This window comes from Pelodiscus sinensis, chromosome 4 (genome assembly GCF_052426305.1).
Source record: "Pelodiscus sinensis isolate ZL-2025 chromosome 4, ASM5242630v1, whole genome shotgun sequence".
Classification (NCBI taxonomy): domain Eukaryota; kingdom Metazoa; phylum Chordata; order Testudines; family Trionychidae; genus Pelodiscus; species Pelodiscus sinensis.
Window position 1 is genome coordinate 127,797,100 of NC_143055.1, and position 13,284 is coordinate 127,810,383.

A 13,284-nucleotide genomic window follows, 5' to 3' on the forward strand; every position below is an offset into this window, starting at 1 on the left:
AATGGAATCTTAAGATGACCGTTCCCTCCTCCCCGCTCCCGCTGTGGAGCTGATATTGTACTCCACCTCTGCCTCCCTCTACATACATGCCGAATCCCCTCTGTTCTGTATCCTCCTCTCGTTCGCAGTATAGTTCAGACTCTGCTTCCTAGAGACACGTTCCAGAGATCTACCTTTATCTCCGTATCTCCTGTGTCTACAGAACCCTGAGTATCTTGTACATTCTTGTGGGGCTTTATTTCTGTTGACCTTGGTAGTGAGGAGCTAGCAAGAGTGAACAACTGTTCCAAATACATCTTAAGAAAATGTTAAACGATGGCTTGTGACCTCCTTGTTCTAACAGACTGTTTTTTCTCTCTCCCTTTAGGGTGTGATTGACTACATTTTCTATTCCAACACTCATATGAACGTACTTGGCGTTCTGGGGCCTTTAGATCCTCAGTGGCTGGTTGAGAACAACATCACTGGGTGTCCACACCCTCACATCCCTTCAGACCACTTTTCACTGTTAACACAGCTTGAGCTCCACCCTCCGCTCCCGCCTCTTGTCAACGGCGTACACTTACCTAACCGGAGGTAGTGGAGCCCTGCCCCTTTGAGGGCTGGGACCTGTTGTTATGGACCTGTACAGTTGTAAATCAAAGTATGTAGGAGTGAAGTATGGCCAACCTTAAGCTGCTTCTTCAAGCTCCTTTCATTGTGCGTTTTGATATGAGATTTTGCACATTTTGGTGCATGTTGGTATCATTTGGCACTAGGGCTGGAACCAAAGTATTAGTTCCTTTCCAGGATTTTAATTTAATTTTTTTAAACTGGTCATCTTATTGTTTCATTAGGAAGCTGAGTTTGTAAAATGGGCAAATCAGATTCAAAATTTGCATAGTCATCTATGTAAAATTAATGCTTTCTGCCAAATCATAGCACAACGAGCCCTCCTTTTAAAAAAATAAATAAATAAAACCCCCAAAAATACAAAAGCAAACTGAAAATTACAATACTTCAAAACCTGTTTCAGTTTTAAGGGAGAATAATGAAAAATACCATTTTACTGAGCTCAAAATAAACATCTGGGTTCTAAATCCAAAATTAATTTTGCACATTAGCAAAGCACTTAATATTAAATTATTAGCAGTACAGCCTCCCCCCTTCCCCTCAGCTAGCTAATACTGGAAAACATATTGAAGGGCTAAATTATCTCCTGGTGCAACTCCATTGAATACAACGGAATTATGCCATCAGAATTTGGACCTGTGCATTTAATGCCACATAGAATTTTTGGTTGGCAGACAACATAGTGGTAACTGTCTTGACACTCTTTATCTTGGTTAAGAAATTCAGGAATCCAAACTGATGCCCTGTTTTGAGATGCCTAACAAAGAAATCCTCCTATTGTGACAGACCATGATGGGGAAACTTTTGCAGCACAAGTTGGGAAACAGGATTTAGAAACCTAAAATTAAGAAATTGCACTAAAAAAAAAGCTACAAGTTTTCTTATTAGTGAAGAGCAACTCATCGGTTCCTTTTTCTCATGTTAAATTGCAAAAATAAAAAACTTTGGATTAGAGATACTGGTTAAGTTAAGGGTACAGAAAAAAAACCTCTGGAAATGTTACTTCTGTCTCCAAAGAGCATGTTAAATAGCTGTCTAAGTGCTTTTATTTATGTGGGGGAAAGAGTCATACTTATAATCTTACCTTGGATTATTTTTCCTGACCCTAGTTGCCAAATAGCCATCGTATGCTTTTAATTCTTTGTTTCTGTTTTCTGTCAAGGTTAATTAAAAAGCTGCTGGTTCATTCCCAACTGTTAACGCTCATTAGCTGTGTTGGAAATCTCTTTTTACACTCTAGGTGGCCAGTTCAAAATGTTGTGCCTCAAGAGGCAGTAAACATAATGCAATTTTCTGAAAGAAATTGGTTGGCTGCTTACTGTTTAAAAAAAAAATATATATATATATATATATGGCACAGTAATAGGAAAAGGTTGTGTCTGTGTTTTTAAGTTTTTCTTTATTCTGCTTTTTTGCTGCTATAAGATTTTCTTGAATTTATATTTTAAACTTTTCATGCACTTTACTGTTTCTAGTCTCAAAATGTGATATTTTTAATAAAAAAGAATTTTTCCATTATGTGAATGAAATTTTTAAACAGATAAATAGCCTATATTTATGTCTCATTCATATATTTAAAAAAGGGTGAAATTTAAATTGTTAAATTAGTTTTAAATACTAAGGAGCAATCTTCTGTCTTGCAAAACTAATACTTTAGGCTGTTCCACCATTCTTTAATTATACATTTTCTTTGTCATTTATTCATTTGATTTATTCAAAATCAGGCTCTAGTAGAAAATGTTCCCTGTATTTGTTTGGGGGTGGGGTGGGATGGGATGCAGCAGTTGGATCAATGAAATTACAACTCCCCTTCAAAAGTGCCTGAAAATAGAGGCATCCTGTCATCTAATGTAAAATTGGAAGTTATTATAGTTGAGTGAAATTTAATGTAATTTTGTGCAGCACACAAAAAAACCCACCTGACCAATATTAAAAAAGCCCTTTTAAAGATTTTTCTCTAGGTGCAGGTATCTCTTTTTATATACCTCAAGTGTTCGAGGCCTAGGCATGCACATAAATTGAAAAAGTAATTAGTATATAGTACTGGAAAGTAGAATAGCATGAAAAACTTAATTTTGTGGACATTACCTTTTTGTAATCAGCTACTGTATTCTTTTTTTTTCTCTCCTTTTCCTTTTGGAGGGGTGGGTTTTCTTCTCTGGAGATGTGCACTAACAAACCATTTTCCTCCTTTCATACACGCATGTTAACTAGCAATGTGAGCAATATTTTCTACCATACTTCACTCCCAGTATTTTTGAGATGTTTGTATAAAATGGAATTTAAAGTTCACCTATGATTGTATATGAACTGCTGAGGAGCCCGTTTATAAATACATAAAAAACCCACAATCTTTTATAGTATTGGGGGAAAATAAAAAAGATTGGGACATATGAACATCTTAAGTTTTATTTTCTTCTGATTTATAATTAATTGAGGCACTCTGTTGCAGGAAGGTGTTTAATTGAGTTTTCTCTGCTTCAAAATGCACTCTTCAAAATGTCCAGTATCCTATAATTTTTAAAAAATGAATTGATATTGCACAAAGCTTTTATGTTGAAATGGGTATTTTTTGTTTTGGCCCACACACCTAAGCATGTTTACCCAAATTTCACATGGATGGTTGGTTCCTTTCCCCTTCCCACCTTCCCTGCCCTATTCCTTTTGCAGAAGGAGCAGTATCTGTATTGAGCTTCCATTTCAGGTGATCAGAAATGCTGCTGTCCTTTGTGTTTTTGTTTAAAATAAAGAAAATCTGGAACTCTGTCATTGATGAACCTAAAAGACACCTTTTGATTAAAAACTATATGTATGCACATTGAACAGAAGTCAATACACTATCATGTGTGTCTAGGATGGAAACTCATGGCTTAGTATGGGTAGATTTTCTACTTAAAGTCCAGCTTCTCTGCAATATGATTCTTCTGATTGAGAAATTTTATATCACACATACACACAACTTGTAGGGCATTGTATTTGTTTCTAATGTAGGAAGTAGGTGTGGGAGAGGAATTGGGGAAAGTGGTATTGCTAATCTTCACAGTAGATAAATAGACAAAAAAACACACAATTCTTTTGTCTTCATCATGGATACTACTTTCATAGCTTCAAACATTGAGGACGTTGCAGCATCCTCAGGACTGATGACTGGGAGGGGAAAAAAGCTCAGATTCACATACTGCTCCTTGCTTAGTTGGTTTTGTTTTAAAAATACTGTGCCTGGTGTCAACTTTTAAGCAACAGCACTGCCTAAAGGAAGCAGAGGAAAAAAAATCCAACACCATTCTACAGGCAACTTTTTAAAATTCAGTATGGTAAATCTGTTAGATATGAGGTTTTGTGTGTATATAAAAAATTTTGTACAATGTAGCTGAATATTTTTGTTTCATTATTTTGATGTAAGGAGTGTGAACATTTTGTGTACCACACATTGAAGTCAGGTATGGCACAATGGGTTCTGAGACCAGCTTTTCTTCCCATTTGCCTTGTTCAAAGCTTTTATTCATTTTTTTCTGTTTCTAGCATTTATCAAGAAAAGACTTCATTTTACCAATAAATTTACTGTGTGTTTGAAGTCACTCTTGTGTCTAAGCAGCAGAAACATAAAACCCTTTTGAGTACTCCTTGTTATCTTATGTCTGTAAACTGTAGCCAAAATCCTTAGTCCCTTAAAATCTTGAAAAGCACCTATCCACTCTACTCCCAGGATTTTTCCACTGACTTCAATGAGGGTGGAGTTAGACCCATGCTGAGAGTCTGGAAAATCTCCCAACCTGAATGCTTTTCAGTTAGGCTTCTCAAGCTATGGTCATGGCCAGACACACGAATTACAGCAGCCTATTTTTCCAAGGTGCTAAGCACCCTCAGCTCCCCTCTACTTCACAGTTTCTGAAAAATCAGGCCAATTGCATTTTGGTGTCAGACCATGAGTTTAGGAGCTTAACTTTCAGCACCTGGTTCAGAAGACTTTGACCTAAATCACCAGGGAGTGTATTTAAAGATGATATTAAAGGCTCATATCACTTGATTTCATGGGTACTAAGTTTGGTGAGGGGAATCACAGGTGTAGAGCATAGAGAGGAGATAAGTGATAAACGTTGGCTTATATTCAGTGTCACTCTGTTTAGATAACCATGTACTCTGTGAGGAAAATATGGTGGGTAACTTTGGGCATGTATATGTTCAAAGATTTCTAAATCGCTAGTGCATTATTAATACGCCTTTCATAATCTGTTAAACTAAGCAGAGGAGGGTGTGGGCAGTTACATCAAAGCTCAGATTCAAACCCCAAAACTGATGTGACTACATTTCTATTCTAAACTTTCACTTTTGGTTCGGCAAGATACTTGGCATACAAGATTTAAAGTGGAAGGTTTTTTTAATGTTTATCTCACAATATTGATTAGATTGCTATTTAAATATCACAAAGGATATAGCCTTAAATGCATATACATTAAAAGAAGGCTGTTGTGGTTGTCAATGTTTAAATAAGAAATTATTTTTAAATGGCTAGAGTATTGCACATGGTTAATCTAGTCTTGTTTTCTGAACTGCCATGTAGACAGTCTTTCCTTACAATGATCTGATTTTAAAAAAACAAAGAAACGTTACATTTTCAGTATTACATTCTGGAATGACATTCCATCTTCTGTGTTGAGAGATGATAGGTTGAAATGTACGTAGTTGGAGCATGTCTCACTGTTACCAGGTGTCTAGGCATGACTCAGTGGGGAAAGTGATGTGTCCTACTTGTGTTAACGTTTAAATTGCCTTATTCTTATGAGCTTCAGTGCTCACTATATTCTTCTTGTGATTTGATCCTTTGAAGTTTTAATACAATATAAAACACCTCATATTTGACCCAATAGAGTATATACTGTGTAAAATATACACTTAGGACCCTGAATGGTCCATCAAATACTTGATCTGTTTGGCCAACTGCAGTAGGGAGCCAGTATGCCAAAATCAGTCCTTTTTTAATAAAAAAAAAAAAAAAAAAAAAGGCAGTGCACAGTTGGGAGGGGTTACCCGCCTATATTACCATTTCAGATGTGATGGCTTTTACACCATATTCATAAAGGGAGCTTCCTGCTAGTAAAAGTGAAAGTGGAAAAGTCCTGGCCCTACTGAAGTCAATGGGTGTTTTGAAACTGACTTGAGTAGGGGGAAGGATTTCACCTCAATTGTCAGTGTTATAGAACCACCATGTTTGCTAAAAATTTAACATCTGGATTAACAGCCTGAAATATCAGTGGTTGAACATGTCACAATTGGATTACTTCCTCTTGCTTTGTAGAGATGGTCTGTCCAGTACAGCATTGAGAGTCTTTGGGAGAGCCACATAGGGAAGCATTAATTGTCACAACTTGTACAGTTGTTGAACAGATTAATCAAATTGCGAGTATCTGAGAGAGACGACATTAAAGGGATATTACAAACAGCTGTGTAAGTTAGCTGAGCACTGATGACAGTGAAAGTGTACTGTTAACGGTTTTGAGTTTTTAAAAGCGGCTAATGTATTTTCATTGAGTTCTTGCAACATTTTCAGCTCTAACATAAAAGGAGACTTTCACATTATGAATTTAGCAGGCCCAAACCTTGAGTCTTTATGCCAGGTATCAACCTAGAAAGAACTTCCATCAGTTTATAAACACTTTAAAATGAGTTTTACATATTAACCCAAGCACTGTTCTACCTTGATTGGGGAGAAATTAAAATGCTGAACTCTAAACTAATGCATCTTTATTTTTAAAATCACTGGGAGAAAAAAAATGAGTCTGTGAAATATCAGTAAAAATGTCTTCACTATTACTTAGGATAAAGTGAAGTTGAGGTTGTCTTTTTCTTTCAAAGTGATTGACAATGTAAGTCACTTTTGTAATGAAAGTTTTCTTATTTCAGGCAATTTACTGTTAAGTAATTTGACTAGCTGATCTTGAAACACGGTATACAAAGTAAACTTGGCTGGATTGGTTTGATTGGAAGAGCTCTTCAGTCAGGGACAGGTGTTCTTTAAGTTGATTCTAAAAATAAGTGTGAAGTTAAGGAAATATGTTTATATTTGAACAATTTTGACTGCAAAACATGCCAAGTGATATGACTCTTTCAGCGTAGTACAATGTGTTCAGCTTGCAAAGTCCTTCACTGTTTAGTAGTGAAAGGGGGAATGATTCTGGTATTATTTGGTCTTATCCTTTTGTTAAACTGTTTCCAAGATTTAGACATTTACCAAGTTCTTATTTGTCTCTGTATTTGTCTTTGTTTTAAAGCAAAGAATCATGGTGGCTCTCTTTACAAGTTGTTAATACTATTTTGGCTTTGTTTTCAATTTTTAATTATTGCGTAGTATGGTTTTTCCAAACAATTAAAGTGTTTTGTGCACCATGTTATCAAAATTTGCCTGTAATTCACTAAACCCGTAAGTTTGACTGGATCAGTGGTGGTATGAGCTCAGTCTGTTTTATTAATAGATAATGGGAGTATAGTGCTCCTAGGTACATGATATTGTGTCTGGGTAATCTGAAAATGCACTAAAATTTTTCTGTACGAATTTGCTAACTTAGTTTTCCCATTTTATGAAAATTCTAAGCAAACTTTTCCTGATTCCTGGATCAGCTCTGTGTTTGAACAGCTACATTATTGCAGACAGGAAACTTGAATTAAGTGCCAATTCTCCTCCTTTTGAGGTCTGATTTGAGTTTCACCTTCCCACCTCTGCAGTGGCCCCAAGGTCAGGCTCAGAGTCTGCACTGAACTGCAAATTTCTTAAACACCAGCTTCTAGGAGTGCCAGGGGGTGCCCCTTTTGAGATTCTGTACAGCTGTCCACATGCAGCACATTCTTGGAGTCTGGAAAAGTTTTCAAAAATTCACCACTGGATTCTGTGTTTTCTCCTTTCTGGTAATACACTGTGTGGGGAAGAAAGTTCTGTTTGAGGCAAGAGGCTCACACCCATGGCTCAATCTGAAATAAGTGCCAACTGAGGCAATCCATAAGGGTATTTGCTTTACTGTGAATCCTTCCATTACATTTTCATTAGAAAAATATTCTCTAGCTTTTCACTTTTCAAAACATTGTTTCATATACAGTTCAGGTATCTCATTGAAACTACAGGTGGGTGTGTATAAATATCTTCATCTAATGGTTGAAAAGCAATCAATTTTAGACCTGAGCAAAAAAGCTTGTTCAACTTTTCCCACAAAATAATTGAACTATTGGTTTTCCCCCAAACAAAAAGTTGTTTTGCTCCAAACTTAAGTTTTATTTTTTAAAAATTCAAGTGATCTTTGTTTCTTTTAAAGACAAACTTTTCTTAAATAAAAGTGCCAGTTTTAGCTTCAGCTGACTTCACTGAACCAGTCCATTAAATTCCATGTTATCCATCATTCTACTTTTTTATTGTCAGACTGACAGAAATCACCAGCTCCTTTATTTTTTTTATTAATTTACCAATTGATGAGGTGGGAACTCTTAATTACACAGCTCAGTTGAGGTACGTTGTGCAATATATTTTGCACAGCATGTGTGTGCAAGAGCTAGAGGTTTTACTTTTACAAAAAAAAATGAAAAATACTAAAGGAAGACAGCAACTGTACTAAGCAGTCCTGCCTTTTTAATCTTATGGCAGCTCAGAAGGGAGGTGCTGAAAACCTAGAGCTATTATTGTCTGTTCAGCTGACAAGATACTTTTTTTTCCCATTACAGAGATTGGGTACTGATCACACATGATGTGTATAGGGCTAAATATCTGCTTGTTTCTTTGCACCTGTGTACTTTTATTTCCCTCTGTAGGCAATAAACGGCCATTTTGCAACTGCATTTCTGTCCTGTTTTTTGTTTCTCCTCTTCTATATTGTTCTGTCTATCACAAGTAATTTCGGGAGGGAGGAGCTGGATGTTGGAGTCTGGATAACTTGAGTCTGATCCAAAATCTGTTGAAATCTGTGAATTTCTCCATTGAATGAAGTGGGTTTTGGATCAGGACTCTTATGCTTTATGAAAGACGAGACGTAATTATGCAAATGTCTTGTATTCAATAATCAGGTTTTAATAAAGTCACATTCCGTTCTTGCATACATAAAGGTTAACCACTGACGGTTCTGCAAGTCATTGAGTATCTGGGAGTGTGAATGATTTAGCCCTGGAATTGGGACTTACTAGGTATTTCTGCTAAAACACAGAGGATAAGCATCCGTTTCGGTCCATTTCTAGCTGGTTTGGCTCTGTGAATGCCAGCAGGGTAAAGTTCTAAACTAACACACACGTGAGTGTTCAAGGATGACACGAGCAGATATTATTGCGATGCACCCATGCAGCAGAGCTGCAAAAAGTGTCATTTAAGTGTGCTTGGTAGGCCACAACTGCTCATTATCAAGTGCAAGTCTTCAGTTGATCTTCTTGCTGTCAAGAAATCCTGTTTCCTGGTGCTAAAAGGGTAAGCATGTCCCTCCCCTTTCCACTGTGAAGTGCCTATCCAGTACACTGCTTCTGTCCAGCATGTGTACATCAGAAGCTAGGAGTCTGAAGTACCTCTTGTTACTGATTGCTGATGTGCTTTTTCTGTTTCATTTTTTGATGCAGCAGTCACCTTCTTGTGATAGCTCATCTCTTGAAGAGGCAGGCTATTAATGTAGTGACTAGAGAGCAAACTAGTATTTAAGGCCCAACGTCAATATAATTTGAAAAAAAAATCACCATGTAAAATTAAGGTCTGACATAAGGTGGGACTCATGTCCCAGCGGGTTATCAGTGATACCAAGCATTTGTTTCTCAATGTGATAGCTGATGTGGTATCAGACCTTGAGCAATGAGATTGTTCTCCCTAATATTTATTCCTCTTCAGCATTTTTCCTGCACTCTCTTTGCCTGAGGAGGTTGTGAAGGCTAGGACTATACCAGGGTTTAAAAGAGAACTAGATAGATTCATGGAGGTTAGGTCCATTAATGGCTATTAGGTAGGATGCGTAAGGAATGGTGTCCCTAGCCTCTGTTTGTCAGAAGGTAGAGATGGATGGCACGAGAGAGATTGCTTGATCATTACCTGTTACTCCCTTTGGGGCACCTGGCATTGGCTGCTGTTGGCAGACAGGATACTGGGCTGGATGGACCTTTGCTCTGACCTAGTATAGCCATTCTTATGTTCTTAGGAAAGTGTTACAGGCCCTCAAGGATGGGGCGCAAGAAAGGATTAATTAGTCCCATTTGCTGTAGTGTCAACTGATGGAATATATCATGCCCTCTATTAGACAAGTACAGGTTGGACATCCCTGGTCTGGCATCCTCAGAACTCAATTGGTCCCAAATGAGGGCATTGCCAATTCCATGCCCCCTGGCTGCGTGGTTCAGCTCCATTTCCAGCCCCAACTGGGCTGTCCACTCTAGGCAAGCTGCGGGCCCCGCTGTTGACAGCCCTGGTCAGACTCTGGGCCCCAGCAGGGCTCCTGACTACTGGCCCTCCTGCTGGCTGACTCATGGTCACCAGGGCTCTGTGGTCTGGCAACATCAAGTTCCTGCACCAGAGAGTCCTGGGTTAGAGACATTCAACCCTGTATTTTAGAGAACTCAGACTAGGGAGAAGGCTCCTTTGATGGGGAAATAAAACACAAGCAAGCAGGTATTGGCAAAGTCTCAGTAAGTCTAGGCCTCGGTAATATGAAACACTCAAAAACTGAAATATTTGTGCAGCCCTGGATGGAAGGCAGGCAGGACCCTGGTCCCAGCTCTGCCACAGCGGCCCCGGATTCCCTCAGCCCTGTGAGACTCCCTCCCTAGCTGCACTGGTACATCAATGGTTAACCAGCTAATGATATCATTTTAACCATTTACCTGGTTAGCTGTTCTGAATGATATTTACATCCCTAGTTCTAACTTGTTGCAGCTTCCAACCATTCCAAGAGGGTGGCAGACCTGTGGGGATGCCTCCCTATGACCCTACGCCAAGCTCCCCACCCCAGATGCAAGGAGGCCAAGTGTGACAATGGGAGCTGCTGTGCTACCCCAAGTTCCCCCATGCTGGCATGAGTGCTGCTCTGCACCAGCAGCATAACCCATGGAGTTGTCTAAACCAGGCAGGCTTGAGAAACTGGCCTGCTGGTCCTTTGGGACTGAGCAGGCCTGCGTGCAGTAAGGAGCCAGGCCTGTCTCCTTGGAGACCATTCTTTATTCAGCACCCAATGCCTGGAGACCCATGGAGGCAACCACACCGTGAACTGCCCAGGTGGGATCCAAATTGGGTTTGCTCATCGTGGGGGAGGATTGTTCGCAAGAGCTGCAGAAAAGCCAGAAAGAGGCTTCCTGCTCCATAGGGACAGTGGAGCATGAGAGGATGCATGTTAGAGGAGCCTGGGCTGAATGAGAAGATGATGTAGGGCTTGGTGAGAGACGATTCAATCCATCCTCGGAGCGTGCTCCACGCTATTCCACTAGGGGTAGTGGTATGAAATTAATGGCAGGTGCACTTTGGCCCCCTGTGCTGAATTCTACCAGCCAGCTGCAGCAAGCCTGGCTTTCACTGTCCCGAGTCCTACACCATCGCTGGGTCCATCAGAGAGATACCAGCAATCAAGAAGTGCAGGGGGCTGTCTGCCCTCTATACACAGGCCTGTTTTCCTGCAGCTGCCTCCATGCCCATGCATAGAGGAACCTGCAGAGCACATTCCTGTTCTTCAACCTCTCTGCCTATATGACCTGAGGTAGGAGTGTCTTCCAGCAAAGGCTAATGCCAGAGAGGGTAAGGGGCTCGGTGGGCCGCTAGTCTGACCAGTACGGTTGTTCTTAGTTGAGTTATAAGTGTCACCCTCTGGCACAAAGGTCATGAGCCAGCAGGCTGCCTTCCCTCTTTTCCCTCAAGGGAATGGACAGGGCATGGCATTATCAAGTGCTGCAACCCCTGTGGTAAGGGTAAAATCCTAAGCAGTTAAATGTTTAGTTTGTAATGTATATTTGTAATGTTTGATATTCTAGGGTATCCCTGTTAAAATCAAAATGGAGGAACTGTCATCCATTTTGTAAAACACAATGAAAGACAAGCCACATGCCCTGGGTCTGTCAGATCATGATTTTCCCGCCTTTGGCAGAAAACAGGTAAACAAGTTCCAGTTTAAACTGGATTTACCTCAGAAGAACATCACACAGGGTCTCCCTCGCAGGGGCAGATGCTGCGGGGTCTCCCTCACAGGGGTCTCCCACCTTAGAGCTGCGAGATGTGAGGTCCTGAGGGACCGTCTGGGAACTACCAAGAAAGTTGCTATAAACTTTTGTTTTACTTACCATACCTATCGGACTCAGCCAAAATTTTGCTTTTCCTGGTGGGTTTTGAGGGATTGATTACTGTACTGTTTGTTGTTGACATTTCTGAATACCCCCGAATCCCCTATTTTGTAAAGACTAACAAGATGGTTTATTAGGTGATGAGCTTTCGTGGGCCAGACCCACTTCCTCAGATCAAATAGTGGAAGAAAATTGTCACAACCATATATACCAAAGGATACAATTAAAAAAATGAACACACATGAAAAGGACAAATCACATTTCAGAACAGAAGGGGAATGGGTGGGGGGAGGTAAATTTCTGTGAGCTAATGATATTAGAGGTGATAATTGGGGAAGTTATCTTTGTAATGGGTAAGGTAATTAGTCTTTATTCAAAAAAAGTGTAAAGTGTCAAATTTGAGCATGAATGACAGTTCAGAGGATTCTCTTTCAAGTGCAGTCTTAAAAGGGCTTTGAAGCAGGATGCAGGTAAAGAAGTCGTTGAGACAATGTCCTTTCTGGTTGAAATGGCAAGAAACTGTGTCTCAACGACTTTTTAATTGTATCCTTAGGTATATATGGTTGTGACTACTTTCTTCCACTATTTGATCTGAGGAAGTGGGTCTGGCCCACGAAAGCTCATCACCTAATAAACCATCTTGTTAGTCTGGTGTAGCTGAAACAAAAAACAGGACTATGTAGCACTTTAAAGACTAACACGGCTACATTTCTATCACTATTTTGTAAAGTTACCCTTAAATCGGTCATTTGTTTGGTTCACCTAAACTGGGTCCTTTGATTAATTAAAATGTGCCACCAGATGATAGACACTGGCTGTCACAGGACTTGAACAGAGGGTTCAGTATTGTTAGGGGACCCCTCTGCTGCCTTATCATTTCTCCCACCTAACACCTGTCATCCAGTCCCTGCATCTGGCAGAGGCTTAGGGACATATACAGTGTGGAGTTGTGTCCCTGAACATCTTGGCTAATAACCAGTGATGGACTTAGCCTCCATGAACTTTGAACCCAACTGCACTTCAGGCCTTCACAATATCGGTCAATGAGTTCCACAGGTTGACTGTGCATTCCTTATGCTTCTTTTAAACCCGCTGTCTCTTAATTTCATAGTTTGGTCCCTGGATCTTGTGCTCTATGAAAGGATAAACAACACTTCTGAATTCACTTCCCCCACATCTTTTATGATATTATAGACCATTGTCATATCCCCCCAAAGTCAGCTCTTTTCCAAGCTGTTTGTTTAATGTAATTGCGCTGCCCAAGGGACTCAGACTGGCCACTAGGCTGCACCACTTTCACCACTGTCAGTCACCCTCAGTCTCCACACACATCCCAGTGACTTCCCCTTCTCAGGACCTCAACAAACCCCATAATTTTATATGTACAGTTAAGATTGTTGCTCT

The 13,284-nt window shown here is 39.8% G+C and overlaps 1 protein-coding gene across 4 annotated transcripts in view; it reads left to right on the forward strand.

Moving 5' to 3' along the window:
• Positions 1–8,430, forward strand: part of CNOT6L (CCR4-NOT transcription complex subunit 6 like) — a 66,606-nt gene extending 58,176 nt beyond the window's left edge. For all 4 annotated transcript variants that reach the window (XM_075929452.2, XM_075929451.2, XM_075929454.2 and 1 more), the window contains one exon: positions 368–8,430. In XM_075929452.2, coding sequence (XP_075785567.1) covers positions 368–580 — 213 coding nt within the window. In that variant the 3' untranslated portion in view covers positions 581–8,430. The remainder of the gene's footprint in view (positions 1–367) is intronic.
• Positions 8,431–13,284: the final 4,854 nt, after the last annotated feature.